General features: G+C 31.9%; 1 protein-coding gene across 3 annotated transcripts in view; it reads right to left on the bottom strand.

Moving 5' to 3' along the window:
• Positions 1-14,392, bottom strand: part of LOC117170024 (ATP-binding cassette sub-family G member 4-like) — an 80,541-nt gene extending 66,149 nt beyond the window's left edge. Inside the window, exons 1-2 of one of the 3 annotated variants that reach the window (XM_033356541.1) lie at positions 13,958-14,391; positions 13,646-13,855 (exon numbers count right to left, since the gene is read on the bottom strand). In XM_033356541.1, the coding sequence (XP_033212432.1) occupies positions 13,646-13,826 (181 nt within the window). In that variant the 5' untranslated portion in view covers positions 13,827-13,855; positions 13,958-14,391. Of the gene's footprint in view, positions 1-13,645 lie in introns of all 3 variants that reach the window. The other 2 variants (XM_033356542.1, XR_004466709.1) reach the window with 2 other exon arrangements.
• Positions 14,393-14,903: the final 511 nt, after the last annotated feature.

Raw genomic sequence — 14,903 nt, 5'->3', positions numbered from 1 at the left:
TACAAAAGTGTTACAAAACATTTTTCTACCCCCGGTCCCCTTTTATTGTGAAAGAACCATAACAGCTCCTCTTTACCGCACCCTTAACCTTAAAGGCGTAAATTAATATACAGGTATGGACCATCGCATCACTTCTAGCACTGACATATTTTTGAAACAACTTTCGCCCAGAGTATGGACGAAAATTGTTCCAAAAATGTACTCCATACGACATGAGATCTTATTTTATTTGGACGGGAGTTGTTGCAAACATTGTCATTAAGATAAGAACAAGGTAGTACGTAGCCAAAAGGAAAATATTCTTAAAAATCATTAAATAAAAAATCATATTATGCATTAAATATACTAGTGAGTTTTCTCTTTCTAAACTCGTTAAATAAAAAAAAAGTTAAATTGTGGGAAACCTACACAAGGAACGAAAAAAAATGATATCTACAAATTTGCTTAGAATCACTTTATACTAGGAAGCGTATTTTAAGTAAAAAGCATGCAAAATAATATTGAAACTAACCCCGGTTATACATCGTACCCCGTTATACATCATAGCCACGGACTAAGTAAAGTGACTGATGAGACTATAAAGTTATGAGTTAATTCAAATAGTTTAATACGATGCTTGAAACCTCCTGTGATGATGTTGTAGGTATACAATTACGAGCAGCCACGAGCGTTGGAGGTGACAACAGTCACCTCTGGATGCTTTCATAGAGCTACCATCTGCCACTCCACGGATTTTTAATCGCTCACTTCCTGATGGTCAAGAAAGTTTCTTACAATGTGACAGGTGTTTAATAAAACGGCCTTCTGAGCTACTGCCAATACCCTACTGACTCCTAAATGTTCAATATGTTCAGTGCATCTTGCGTCCACATTGCCTGTAGCCGAAATCACAATGGCATGAATAGATGCATGAGTTCACATTCCTCCATATGGTCTTTACTTCATACCTTAACTGGCTTAACTCGATATACTTGTGGATCTTGGTTGTATCGGTTGACTTCAAATTTCGGTTAAGCGGTCAAGCAATGCCGATGATGTAGAGTTGTAGACTCTTCCACCTTTTCTCTGTCCTCGCATCATAATGTCAGGTCGATTGGCCCGGATGTAGTGATCTGTTTGAATAATAACATCCCAATATAAGATGTAATCTTCGCTTTCTAAAACGGGCATTGAAATGTATCTATAGAAAGGCATCTTTTAAGAGTCCTAGGTTTAGGACAAGTTGTTGATGTATAATGCCCGCTACATCATTATATCTGTGCGTATATTCTCTCTGAGCCATTACGCGACAGCCATCAATAATGTGCTCAATGGATTTGTTGGTATCTCCACATAATCGGTACCGGTCAACCACGTCTTGATTTAACACGTGTTTGCGATAATTCATGGTGCTGACAATCTTGTCCTGTATTGCAATGACGAATCCTTCCGTCTCTGGATACAGAACACCCTTTCTTAGCCAAATATTAGATGCCTCACTATCCACTTCATTTTGATCTAACATTTTGGGGTGCTCGCCATGGATGGTTTTCTGCCTCCATTGTATTTCCAATTCCTCTATGGTTTCTGCCCTGATATTCAAGGCCCCATCTGAGGACAAATTTAAGGGCGTATAGTCAAGATCCGCTTTACAGGTGCTACTGTAAAGCGCAACATTTCGTTTGCTGTTAAAATAGTCTCGTAACTTTATAACTTGTGAATCACACAGTTCTTGACATTTACGGCGCCCCTATCCCCTAATGTCGTGGTAGAACTACCCTTTCAATCGCTGAATTTCTGTGGTGCATTCGGTGCTTCGTTATTTCTACGCGAACAATTATGTTTAACTTTTCAATGTCCGTGTTCGACCATTTTATGAGCCCGAAGGAGTACGTGAGGACAGGGATTGCATATACGTGTTGATTGCCCTAATTTTTTTTTGCCGAGTTGATAAAACTCTTCATAATCAATCTGAGTCTCGTAGTGAAGGCTGTCGTTAGGCTTGTCTTAACTATCGTATGTTGAATACCCTTAGATTCAAAAATACCCAGATATTTAAATGATTCTCCTGAAGCCATTGCCTCGATGTCATTTTCGAACTCGTTCTCTAACTCTGCGGTCCCTAATTCCCCTCTGATTAAATGCACTATTCTACATTTTACTAGTCCGAACTCCATGTGTATATTATTGGAAAACTGCTTTGTGACATCTATCACTTGCTGCAATTTCTGGGCTGAACTAGCGTACAGCTTCAGGTCATCCATGTAATGAAGATGGGTCACTTGATGACCATCCTCGTTATCATGAATTCTGAACCCATGAAACATGCTGTTTCGTGTTTTGCTCAATGGATTCAACGCCAAACAGAACCATAGTGCGCCGAAGGCGTCTCCTTGAAATATACCCGTCATCAAGCGTTTTTATCTAGTTATCCTTGGTTGTCCATGATCAAAATACTTGATCTTGTACCCGAGAGCCTCATCGCATGGCTTAGAAAGTCAATAATGCGTGGGCAGATTTTGTAAAGTTTTAAGACCTCAAGCAAATAGTCATGCAGCACGGTAGGAAACGCTTGCTTGCAGTCAATATATGCCATTTGTAAGTTCCTTTTATGCTTACGAGCTAGAGGCATGGCAACAACGTCTATTGTGACTAGATCTTTACAGCCTCGCGTGTTCTTACAACATCCTTTTTGGAATATATTTTTTGGAACATAATATTATTATTATTATCATTACACCATTAAGCCATTTCCCTTTCGAGGTAGGCGTAACTCACTCGGTCGGGAAGGGAGGATTTGAGGGAGGGGTTATAGAGATTTTAGATTGATCTAGAATTCTCGCGTAATTCATTTAAATAACACGTTTGTTCCGCAACACTGCTCTAATCCAGATTGCTGATCAATCTCTCGGACAATCAACCCAAGTGAAGAGCCTCACAAATTCGTCGTGTGAAGTTTCTCATTTGGGTCCATTAGTATCCACGGTCTTTTTTTTAGGTGTCATTCACTCGACTGACACTCTTTTTTATTAACTACTTGTCGCTATACTTTTCTGCCTTGACATACTTCTCTAGCTTCCTTCACGTCCAAGCATTTTTTCATTCAAGCTCTCGGGTTTCCGTGGCTTCTTATGTCTCTTCTATAACTACTATCGGCGAGAAAACTATAGGCCTTTGAAGCTTATCAACTCAGTCAAAAAAAAAATGCTAGCGAAACGAAAAAAAAACAGTCATTTAAAAGCTGAAAGTGTTCAACGTTAATGAGCTTGAAGACGTTTATGTAAAAAATTTGTTGTGCTTAGCAGACTGAAAAATATAAAAAAAGTAAGGATTTTTGGGTACATTTAAGAACAGTCAAGTTTAGAGCATTATTTCTTATATAAGGGGCAATGGAAAAAATTTGGAAAAATTCAGGAGTATGAGGAAAACTGTTGTGAACCAGTTGCAGTTGAGAAATTTAAAGAATAATGAAAATTGTTTGCTTAAAAGCACAAAAATGTGCAACTATATTATCTTCAGTTCTAATACAGATATTAAAGCGATTCTAACTGCAAACTGTAATTGATAGGCTCTGTATTTATTTTCAATCACCCGGAAGGACGTGTGAGTCTTCTTTTTTGTGAAAATCGCGATATTTTTAGACATTTTTTTTGTGTGAAAACAAGTGACAGAAGCCAGGGGGGGAGGCTTTTTCTGTTTTACTGCCGACCGCTGGTGCCATTCTTCGGCCCCTAGTTCTGAAAGCTTGGATGGCACCTGGTCACGGGTTAAAGAAAGGGACCAGCGTTCGGCAGTAAACAAAAAGCGGGCCTCCCCTACTTTCTGTCACTTGTTTTCCAACGAAAAAAATGTCTAAAAATATCACGATTTTCACAAAAATAAGACTAACACATCCTTACGGACGATTGAAAATAAATACAGAGCCTATGCATTACAGTTTGCAGTTTGAATCGCTTTAATATCTGTATTAGAACTGAAGATAATATAGTTGCACATTTTTGTAGTTTTAAGCAACAATTTTTATTATTTTTTTAATTTCTCAACTGCAACTGGTTCACAACAGTTTTCCTCATTTTCATGAATTTTTTCAAATTTTTTCCATGGCCCCTTGTATAAGAAATAATGCTCTAGACTTGACTGTTCTTAAATGTACCCAAAAATCGTTACTTTTTTTTTTACATTTTTTAGTCTCCTAAGTACAAAAATTTTTTTACATAAACGTCTTCAAGTTCATAAACGTAGAACACTATTAGATTTTAAGTGACTTTTTTTTTGTTGCATTAGCATTTTTTTTGACTGAGTTGTTAAGCTTCAAAGGCAGATGCCTATAGTTTTCTCGCCGATAGTAGGGTCTCATTCAAACATTCTAACCATTCTTTCCGCGGTATAGCTCTGGACACGCTGCCATTTACTTTACCTTGATACGCTTGTTTCGTTAAACGTTCATCTGGTATTTTCTCACCATGTCCGAACCATAGTTGCAATAAAAGGTTCAATTAGACCATTTTTTTATAGGATTCGCACTTTTTTAATTATAAAAACAAGGCATCGAAAATACGTATGTTTCCAAACCAATGCATATTATGAATTGTAATAATATAAGTTTATTGAAATGATACATTTTTTAGGGTAGCCGATAATGAAATTTAATGCAAAATAAGAAACAAATATCAAGGATGTGCCCTTGGTATGTAGCAAGTCAGTTGAGAGAACGCTTTGACTTATTATTCACTCACAAAGTCACAGCCGTAAGTTTGGCAACGAGGCGTGCGAGCACGCGTATTATTCAAAATTCGCGCATAAACTAGAGCACGTGGAACGGATGCGACGTTGCCATATCTTCAGTTCGCTGACGTAAGTCATACATTTACGGTATAAATAATTTTTTTCCATTCTTATAGGCTTTGAGTGATACTTTTCGAGGCAGATATGGATTTGGAATAAATTTCTATATATGTCAGAATTATTTCAGAATTCGTTCATTCTTCAATCTTTTTATATATTACAAAAAGTAGGTTTTCTCATAAGACCACATGTTATTTTTAATCATTGATTTTTCGATTATGAAGCTCTTAAAGGTTCCAGAATTGTAACCAGAGAATTGTTACGACTGTCATCCAAATATCAAACGATTCTCATTTGTAATTTTATTAATGAGGGCACTCCCTTAAAGTGATCATAAAAAATTGGCACATTATTTTGAAATATCTGAATTAGTAGTACCAGGCCGAGGAATAGAAGTAAATATAATACACATTTGATATACCAGACAGAGGAACCGAAATAAATATAATATACATTTGATATAATAGTGAGTTAAAAATAATGTAGAGAAGTTCACATTTTAGACAAAACCCAGTAACAAGCGTTGAATTCAGAAAAATTAAGAATTTGTATTCCTATGAATACGCGATTTTTCCAGCGTCTAAAAATCCCCCAACGGGAATAAAAAACATGCAAATCCTATTCCTCTCAATCGACTTAATAAAATATAAAGAAAGCATTTATTTAACCCATTTTTCATTATTAAATCTTCTTATACCTTATAAATTCGAAAAATATTCAAATTTATATTTATTTATATATTAATAATTCATTTAAACGTCTTAAAAAATGCAACTAAGAAATCTATGCAAATGTGTGAATTTAAATCATTTTAACTCTAGAGAGGCAGAGTTGAATTGGTGAGAATTAAAATTTCAGAATTTACATTCCGCATGAAGGAATTAAACCAATTTATTACACATATTTTGTGAACCTATTAGAAGGAATTAAATAAAATCAAAATATGGCCACTTCTGAGGAATAAAAAAATATCTCTGTGAGGTGCGATACCGGTACAATTAGAAGGAATTAAATATATATAAAACACGATCTCTTTGGGAGAATAGAAAACTGTGTGGCGGTCGCTATGGAAATAGAAGTCAATAAGTTTAGGAGGTATCTTATTCTTATTGTGGCATTTTAGACAGATGGAAAAATCGCGCATTCAAAATAATAGAATAATCTTCACTTTTGCGCTGAAATCTGAATAAATTTTTCTCTATTCTACGCTTATTACCGGGAATCGAGCGTTTAGACAAAATCGAATGCAAAGTACGAGATACGTGATCAGAATGTGCTCGTTAACGCCGAAGGAACTTTAAAAAAGAGAATGTACAATCACCGAATTATAGTAGTTGATGTTAACTTTTAATTTTAAAAGGTCTGTGCACAAATGGGCAGGAAATACATAGACTAAGAAAGTAGCGCGAGGTAAATAAAGTATGAAGAACGAAGCGCGAAGCGCGAGAAACAACAGTCGCGCATCCTATACGCGCTCAAATTTCCGAGTCAGAATGTAAAAAATATTTTGTCCCTTTCCTGATAAATCCTTTAACATCATTTAAATGTTGTTCATTATAAAGAAACTGTAAGCTGCTCTTTCGAAACAAGTAATCATAAAAAATAATTTTACTTTTATATAATGTAATAATAAATGTTGTCTGTTTTAAAGAAACTGCATGATGCTCTTTCGGAGATTCTAAAATTGTTAAATATAATTTTGTTTTCAATCAATGTACAAATAAATCTGAATACAACAAAAGTATACCTAATTTTTTAAGAAAAATAATTTTCCTAATCAAATTATGAATATTATTAATATATGAATAATATTAATATTATTAATTATCTAACTTATATAAAATATTTCCTAAAACTTTTTCAATTTATGACGATATCGGAGAAAATTATACTTATATTTACGGTAGTCCTTTTGATACAAAAACTAGAAAACGTCCGTTTGATTCGTATAAATATTAAGAAATATTCCTTATGAAAGTGTAAAAAAGTTTCCCAAAAGGATAAAAAGATAAATTTCCGAATAGCTCAATTGTCCAATTTTCTTTAAACTTCGTACACTTATGTATTTTGGCGCGCTGATTACGAATATGATAGTTAAAATTGGCGACAAGGTGATTTTCCTGGTAAAACCATGAAAAAAGCATAAGAGTCATGGTTTTTTGCGCCTATCTGTGCCAATATGCAAAATTTTGCATAATCTTTTAAACAAAAGTTATAGATCTTATCAAAATACATATTTTTTTTGGCATACATTTTTTTGTAAGAGTGATCGTTTTCGCGAAAATTAGTGATATATCGATTTTTATGAAAAAAAATCTTTAAGGGTAGGGGTTTGAACAACATTATTTTTTTGACCAGTCACAGGGGTGCCTCCTCCCACAGAACCTGGAACAGGGGTAGGGGGGCCTGGAAAAGGGGTAGGGGTTCGAACAACATAATTTCTGTGACCAGTCACAGGGGTGCCTTTCCGTTCTCCACGAGAAGCTGGAAATGGGTAGGGGGAAATGGTAGGAATGTGACCAGCATTATTGCTGTAATTAGTCACAGAAGTGCCTAATTACTCTTTTCGTCACTTAGGGCCTGTTGCCACGGTAATGCAAAGTACCGAAATAGTTAATCGTTAGATGCATCACTAAATATCTCGGAAACTATCACTAGTGAAAAAAATGGTTTAGAAAAAAAAATTTGTATCTTAATGAGATCTACAACTTTTGTCTGAAAAATTTGGCAGACTTTTGCGTATTGGCTGAGATAAACTCAAAAATCCATGATGTTTATGGTTTTTTTTTACATGAAAATCGTTTTATCATTTATTTTCTCGGAAACTATCACTCACAGAAAAAAATGTTCAAAGCAAAAAAGACGTCACTCAATGGGAGCTACAACTTTTGTATAGAACATTTTGCGAAATTTTGCGTATTGGCTTAGATAAACGCGACTATGACTCTTACGGTTTTTTCATGGTTTCACCATAAAGATGGCCTAGTCGCCAATTTTCACTATCAAATTCGTAATCAGCGCATCAAAGTACATAAGTATGCGAATTTTAAATATAATCGGAGAATTCAGCTATTCGGAACTGCACCCAATGATTTTCTGATGCATTTTTATATTCACCCTTGAGTTAGAAAAACAATAGAACTATTTCTAACAGTTAAGGATAATGAGAAATTGAAGTTAGGAATATAAAAAAGTGTACTTTGACCTGTCCAAATATAAGACATCCAATTTTTTAATTTAAAAAGAAATCTTTTTTGTTGAAGCCGTAAAATTATTTTTTTCGAGAGGTTAACAACTCGTTAATTCAGGTATACACCTTCGCTGAAGTTACTACCGTGAAGTCACATGCAGTCATTGAAATCACTTGAAGACAGTGTACAATGTGCGAAGTTTCTGTATAAATTTTCAGAGATCAGTCACTAAAGCTTTATGCAGAAACCGTTTCAATTTTCCTAAACTGTAACAGAAATTACAGCAACAGTAACTGCATAAAACGCTAGTCACGTGTTTCAAAAAATTCTGTAACAGTTTAGAAATTTGCAGTTACTGTAACTGAAAATTGTAAGGGGTTAAAAAATGTTTTCGGTTAATTAATTTTAACATAAAACATGTATTGACATTATGTAATATCAAATATACGATCAAAGCCCATCTTTTATGATAAGAAGTTTTTTAATATTTGATTCACAGTTATTTACATATAAACTTCCCTCGTATATGCCTTACTATAATTTATATTTTCAAGACTAATTACACGCTGCAAATTTATATTAAAGTAATGAACCTGTTTGGATAAATTTACTCACAACGTTTATTCAAAATGTTATTTTGTGTGTTATAAATAATATTCGTATGACAATTTTTCGTAAACTAATCGAATTTTCAACAAAAACAATTAATTTCCCTCAAAATAGTTTAAACCTCAATCAAAGAAATGAATTTTCAACTAAAATTTGAATGTTGCACAAAAAATGTTTTAAAAGTAGAATTTTTATCAAAAAAAGATGCAATTTCCACTAAATTAGATGAATTTTTAAATAAAAAGACAAATTATTAAAAAAATAGTTGAATTTTTATTTAAAAAAGATTTCAGTTTGAATTTTTAGCATAAAAATATGAGTTTTAAATGAGAAGGAAATTTTCTATAAGAATAGTTGAATTTTCTACCGAAAAATCTGAATTTTCACCAAAACAGTTGAATTTTTAACTACAACAAAAAATTACTTCTAACAAAATTCTTGAATTTTTAACCAAACCGTTGCATTTTTATCAAAGAAAGTTGCAATTTCTAGTAAAATAGATGAAAATTGAAATAAAATGACATATTCTCAAACAGATATTAAAATTTATAATTAAAAAGGTAATCTTGTTGAGGAAGCAACTGCAAAAAATATATAAATACAAGACAAATAAATTTCTAACGAGAATATTATATCAGGGTTACACCAAAACTTCATTTTTAACTTTCTCCAATTCCCACTGACCAACTTGTTATTTTCTCAGACCATATTAATATTCAAAGGGCAGAATATTAAACTTGTAACATTTTAAAGCTAGAATCTTATATAAATGAAGTAAAAAAACTTTAAATTCAAATAAAAAAAATTAAATTTATTCTACTTGACAATTTAAAGTATGGAAACTCTCTGAATGTTACATGAGGAGTGGGTATGCAACTTCGTTCTGTTACGATAACTTATAGTTCTGTTACCATTAAGGAATTTTAGGAAACTATTTGTAATTTTCAGAAACAGCTTCTGAAGCTAAACACAAATTTAGCAAATTTACTATAAAAGTTACGGACTTTCGTTTTCAGCAACCTAATTACGTCAATTTCATTTATTTTAGTACCTTACATGTATCGGAATTTTCCGGACATTTCTAACAAAGTAAACCCCATCGGTCGAGTCGAGAACCCCTCGTGTTTGTTAGTCAGTGAAATTTTCAATTTAAGTGAATTACACCGTTTTTGTATATTTTTTCAGAATATTTTGAAACGGCTCTGCTTAAAGCTTCAGTGACGCGTCCCTGAAAATGCATACATAAATTTTTAACAGTATACACTGTTTTCAAGTAATTTCAGTGACTGCATGTGAATTCAAGTGACTTCACGCTAGTAACTTCAGCGAAGGTGTATACCTGAATACACGAGTTGTTAACCTCTCGAACAAAAATAAACTTAGGACTTCAAAAAAAAAGATGTTTTAAAATTTAAAATTATGAATTTCTCATATTTAGACAGATCTAACTACGCTTTTTTACTGCATGGAAATTGATACTTCATCCAAAAATTGATACCTTTTTGTCACTAAAAGATATTAAGTTTTCTCGAAAATCAATTTCTTACAAAAATTCACACACTTTTCAGGGTTGACTTATGTATATTTTTAACTTTAATTTCTCTATATCCTTAACTATTTAGAAATAATTCTATTATTTTTCTAACTCAATGATGAATGTAAAAATATATCAGAAAATCATTTGTAAAATAACGCTTTTTCAAATTTTTAGTGACTCAAAAATTGAGCTCGAAATTCAGTTCAGCATTCGCTATATCAACACTGTAAAAAACTACTGAATTTAGAGGAGAGTACTCGAATATGAGATATAGTATTCTCGTAATATGAGAAAGCCGGGTATATGTATTTAGCAGTAAAGTTTGTCTAGATGATGGGGATTGAATAACTAAGTAGAAAAATAACGACAGTGTTGAAGTTTTTCATTGTACAGGTCAGACATAGTAAGTGCATAGTTGCACGGTGTGGTTCTCATAATATGAGATATCTGTGATTTTTATAACACTGTGGCTGCGCGGGGGAAATTGGTTACAAAAGTGTTTGTGACTACTGCAAAAACTAAATATATCTAAATAGCAGTAAATTTATACTTCGGAAATATAGAATGAGCTTTTTCATAAAAAATATTACTTTAGTTTGCATTTTATTAGCTATTTCCTGGGGTCTCTCATATTATGAGAATAGTTTGACCAGTTTGGAAAAGAACTTTTTTACATTTTTTGTATTTTCAGCATAAAAAAAATGTTAATAAAATTTTTTATTTGAGCTTCTTATGACAAACTAAATTTCCTTTAAAATGACCTATATTACTTTTAAATTCAGTACATAGAATTCCGAGAATCACGCGAAACAGAGTTGGTATCTCATATTTGGGTATTCTCCTCCACCCTATTCTTCGGCATGGAATATCCCCAAAGTATGTTAGGGAAAAACTTTTTTGATTAAAAATAAAATTATATTTAACCATTTTACACGCTCTGAAAGAGCATCATACCGTTTCTTTAAAATAGACAACATTATTACAATCATTTCAAGTAAAATTATTTTTGATGATTACACTTTTCGGAAGAGCACCTTACAGTTTCTCTATAATGTGCAGCATTTAAAGGATGTTAAATTGTGAAAGGATTTGTCAGGAAAGCCAAAAAAACATTTTTTTATGATCACCTTAATATTTTTTTCTTATTTTGCCTCGTTTTTAAAAATTAAAAAAGTGCGCATACTGTGAAAAACAATTGTGTTGTTGAATCTTTTATTTAAACTTATATCCCTTATGAAAAAGAAGTGTTGGTAAGTATTAGATCTAATACTATGTTCGCGATTAAATATTGTAAATCTAATACTTTTTTTGTGAATAAGTATTGTAAATCTAATACTTTTTCGCGAAAGAAATACTGGATCCAATACTTACGAATACTTCTTATTCATGTAAGGGCTCGTTTTTCCATAAATTGACTTTGTTTATTTTTAATCTTATTTTTTACGATTTATACTAAAAACACGCTTTCTAGTATAAAGTAATTCTAATCAAACTTGTAGATGTAATTTAGGTGAAAATTTTGGTTAAATAATATGTTATTGTAGCTTGTATCGTTCTTCCAAAAATGTAATTTTTATATTTCTAATATATTTTTATAACGAAAGTTTATAACAAAATTGTAAATATTTTTTGGTTGAACAACATTTGTCTATTCATTTTTTTTTCGTCTCTTATGTAGGTTTTCCAAAAATTATATTTTTTATTTTTAATCTTATTTATTACGTTGTGTTGTTTTTCAAAAAAGTTTTTTTATGTTATTTTTTATGATTCAAACCAAAACTGCGCATCCTATCAAAAAATTATTAATTAAACATTTGTATCTCTTTTTGGATTAGTAACTTTTGATCATTTATATTTTTCATAACTGTTATAGTTTGTCCAAAAATCTAATTTTTTTATTTTAAATTGTTATTTTTACGTATAATACAAAAACTACGTGTCCTATCGAAAAGTGATTTATAAAATATTTGCAGATCTTTCTTGGGCGCATCATTTTTGTTTATTCGTCTTTTTTGGCATCTTGCATATTTGACCGCAAAATAGAATTTTTCATTTTTCATAATTTTCTGTGCGATTAAAATTTGAATGTTCGACTTTTTAAGAGAATTAAAAGAATTATGATGATAATCTTTTAGGGCTTCAAAAAAGGAACATTTTTCTCTTCTTACCTTTTTTCATACCGTGCGTTGTTTGGCTTAAAATTTTCATTTTTTTTTAATGTTGAAAATGCTCTAACTTTTTGAATTTTCATTCAAAATAGCTCACTAACGATCTAGTCCTAAATAAAGATAATAAATGCTTGATGCCAAAAATTGTTATATGCCTCCAAACCATTTTTTTTTCAATAAACAATGATAATTGATAATTGCCACGTTCAAATCCTAAGACAAAATTTTATTTCAAATTTCAATTAAAAATGTGTTAGTTATCTATTTCTGTACTGCCACTCTTGATTTATTATTACGTTAATTGCAATACAATTTTATTTTGAAAATTATACGTTGGCTCCGAAAAATATTTGTCTGAATCAACAAATAATCTGTTTATTCAACCATAGAATATAGTTATGATATGGGGCAAAAATATTTAGTGAACCCAGAAAACTTTTATTTCAAAACATTTGGTTTAGCTAAAAAATTAAGTTCTAACATACTATAAATGACCCTCTGATATATGAGCTTCTATTTATATACCTATAGCTATATTCAAATTTATATAACAACAGTCGTCCGGCATACTTGAATGTTTTAGAAATTGGTTTTTTGCATTTTTTGGAACATATCTTCGATTTTCAAGATTTTCTTCTTAAAGTTTTAGAAACAAATTTGTACGAACAAGTAGCCACTAGGTAGTTCATGATAAAAGTAACGAACAAGTTAAAACCGTTTCGCCAATTTCGGCACAGTTGTCGACTAAGAGATGAAAGTAAATTTTAAGTTTGTACCTATAGAAGCATGGACGTCATGTTGACTTTTTGTACATACATGGTCAACTTTAAATTAACTTTTGAAATAAATTCCCTAACTTTTCTATACATGCCTGCATTTTGCAAAATTTCCATATAGTTTTTTAGGAAATGTTCCGTAACTATCAGGAAAATTAGTGAACTTTATTGAAATTTCTACTCCTGTGTGGCAAAAAAATGCCCTAACTTTTAGGTAAATTCCCAAACTTTTCCTGAATTTCACCTCCAGTTAGTTAAGGAAAAACCTCTAACTATTAAGTGAATTCATAAATTTTGCCCCCCATTTTTTCTACGAAACATTTGGGAAAATTTCAGGAATGTTATGATTATAAATTTCCCGAACATTTTCAGGAAAATCCCCCAAATTGTCTTAGAGTGAATATAAAAACTAAGAAACACTTGGATCAATGTAAAAAATTCCTTAAAATTAAAAATAAATTAATATGTATATTTTATATTTACAACAAATTACCACCGCCAATACCTAATGTTAACGTTATTTAATTGTAATAAACTTACTACTTGATAGGAGATTAGTCCGAACGCTGTAGGAGACATCACTGAAGACCAAATTAACAGATTTCTCACTGAATTTAGTATATTCTGTAGAAATATTCGTGTAGTGTTCACTCGTCTTAATCACTTTTGCATCAAATTTGAGAGTCAGGGGTTTCCGGTCGCTCTTCAACGGTTCCATCATTGTTAAAAGTTCGAATTGCACATATCATGCTTCCCGGGTCATTTTAAAAGAAAACGTACTTCGGATAATTATTTCACATTCTTCTTGGATGCATAATACATAAATAATAAAATGAAAATCTCAATATGCACCTCTCGAACGTAAATTTTCAACAATTCTTCACTATTGTTAGAATTAAGTATATTCAACAATCATTAAAAAATATTACATATAAAATAGAATTGTGACTAAAAACTCGCATACATTTTGTAAAACACATGATTAGGTCACGAACTTGTCCAGAAATTATCGGACGTTGAAAGAAGAAAGGGAAATTTATGAAAAAATAATGTTATTGAAAGAACAAAGGAAACTGCCAAGCAACACGAAAACAGAGAGGAAACGGGGAAATTATATTAAAACAAAAAACACTTAGAAATATTGAGAAGATTTTGATTAAATTTTGACTGTGAAAAAGAAAAAAAAACGGTAGAAATTGTTGAGGATATTATATGATATGCAGGCAAAAAGTCAAACTTAAGCAACTTGCATCCATCCACGATGGAAGGCACAGCCACACTACACTGCCTGTGTTTTATTTTCCAACCAATCCTTCACTTCACAAGACTCTGAAATATCTACTTGCTGCATAATCGCGTTTAAGTCACTGATATGAGTGGTTTCAGTTCGTTCAAACCAGCTAAGCGAGGAATTGTTCAAAAACATCTCAAACTTAATCATTTTTCCTTCTCATGTAAAAATATATACTTTTACTCACTCTATTCATCCTTTTTCCAGTTTCACTTATGCTTGAAATGAGTCGTCTCTTCTTATCTTATCCTTTTTCCTCTCGATAATTTCGTTTTTCATGACCTGCATTCCTTTCTTAATGTCTTACTATTTCCCGTCTACCTTCTTCAGTTTTTTTCTTCATAGCTTCTTTCAGCCTCGCTATAGGGTCATTCCAGAATATATCGCCTGATAGCCGTTGCGACCTATTTTCAAAAAAAAAAAATGTTAACGGTAAAATATTATTTCTGGGTGTTACTATGATTCATTTTTTCTATTTTGTATAAACTGATATATTGCTCTTTTCAG

Source organism: Belonocnema kinseyi, chromosome 3 (genome assembly GCF_010883055.1).
Source record: "Belonocnema kinseyi isolate 2016_QV_RU_SX_M_011 chromosome 3, B_treatae_v1, whole genome shotgun sequence".
Classification (NCBI taxonomy): domain Eukaryota; kingdom Metazoa; phylum Arthropoda; class Insecta; order Hymenoptera; family Cynipidae; genus Belonocnema; species Belonocnema kinseyi.
The sequence above is the reverse complement of the archived record's forward strand: the minus strand, read 5'-3'. Positions and strand labels throughout refer to the sequence as shown.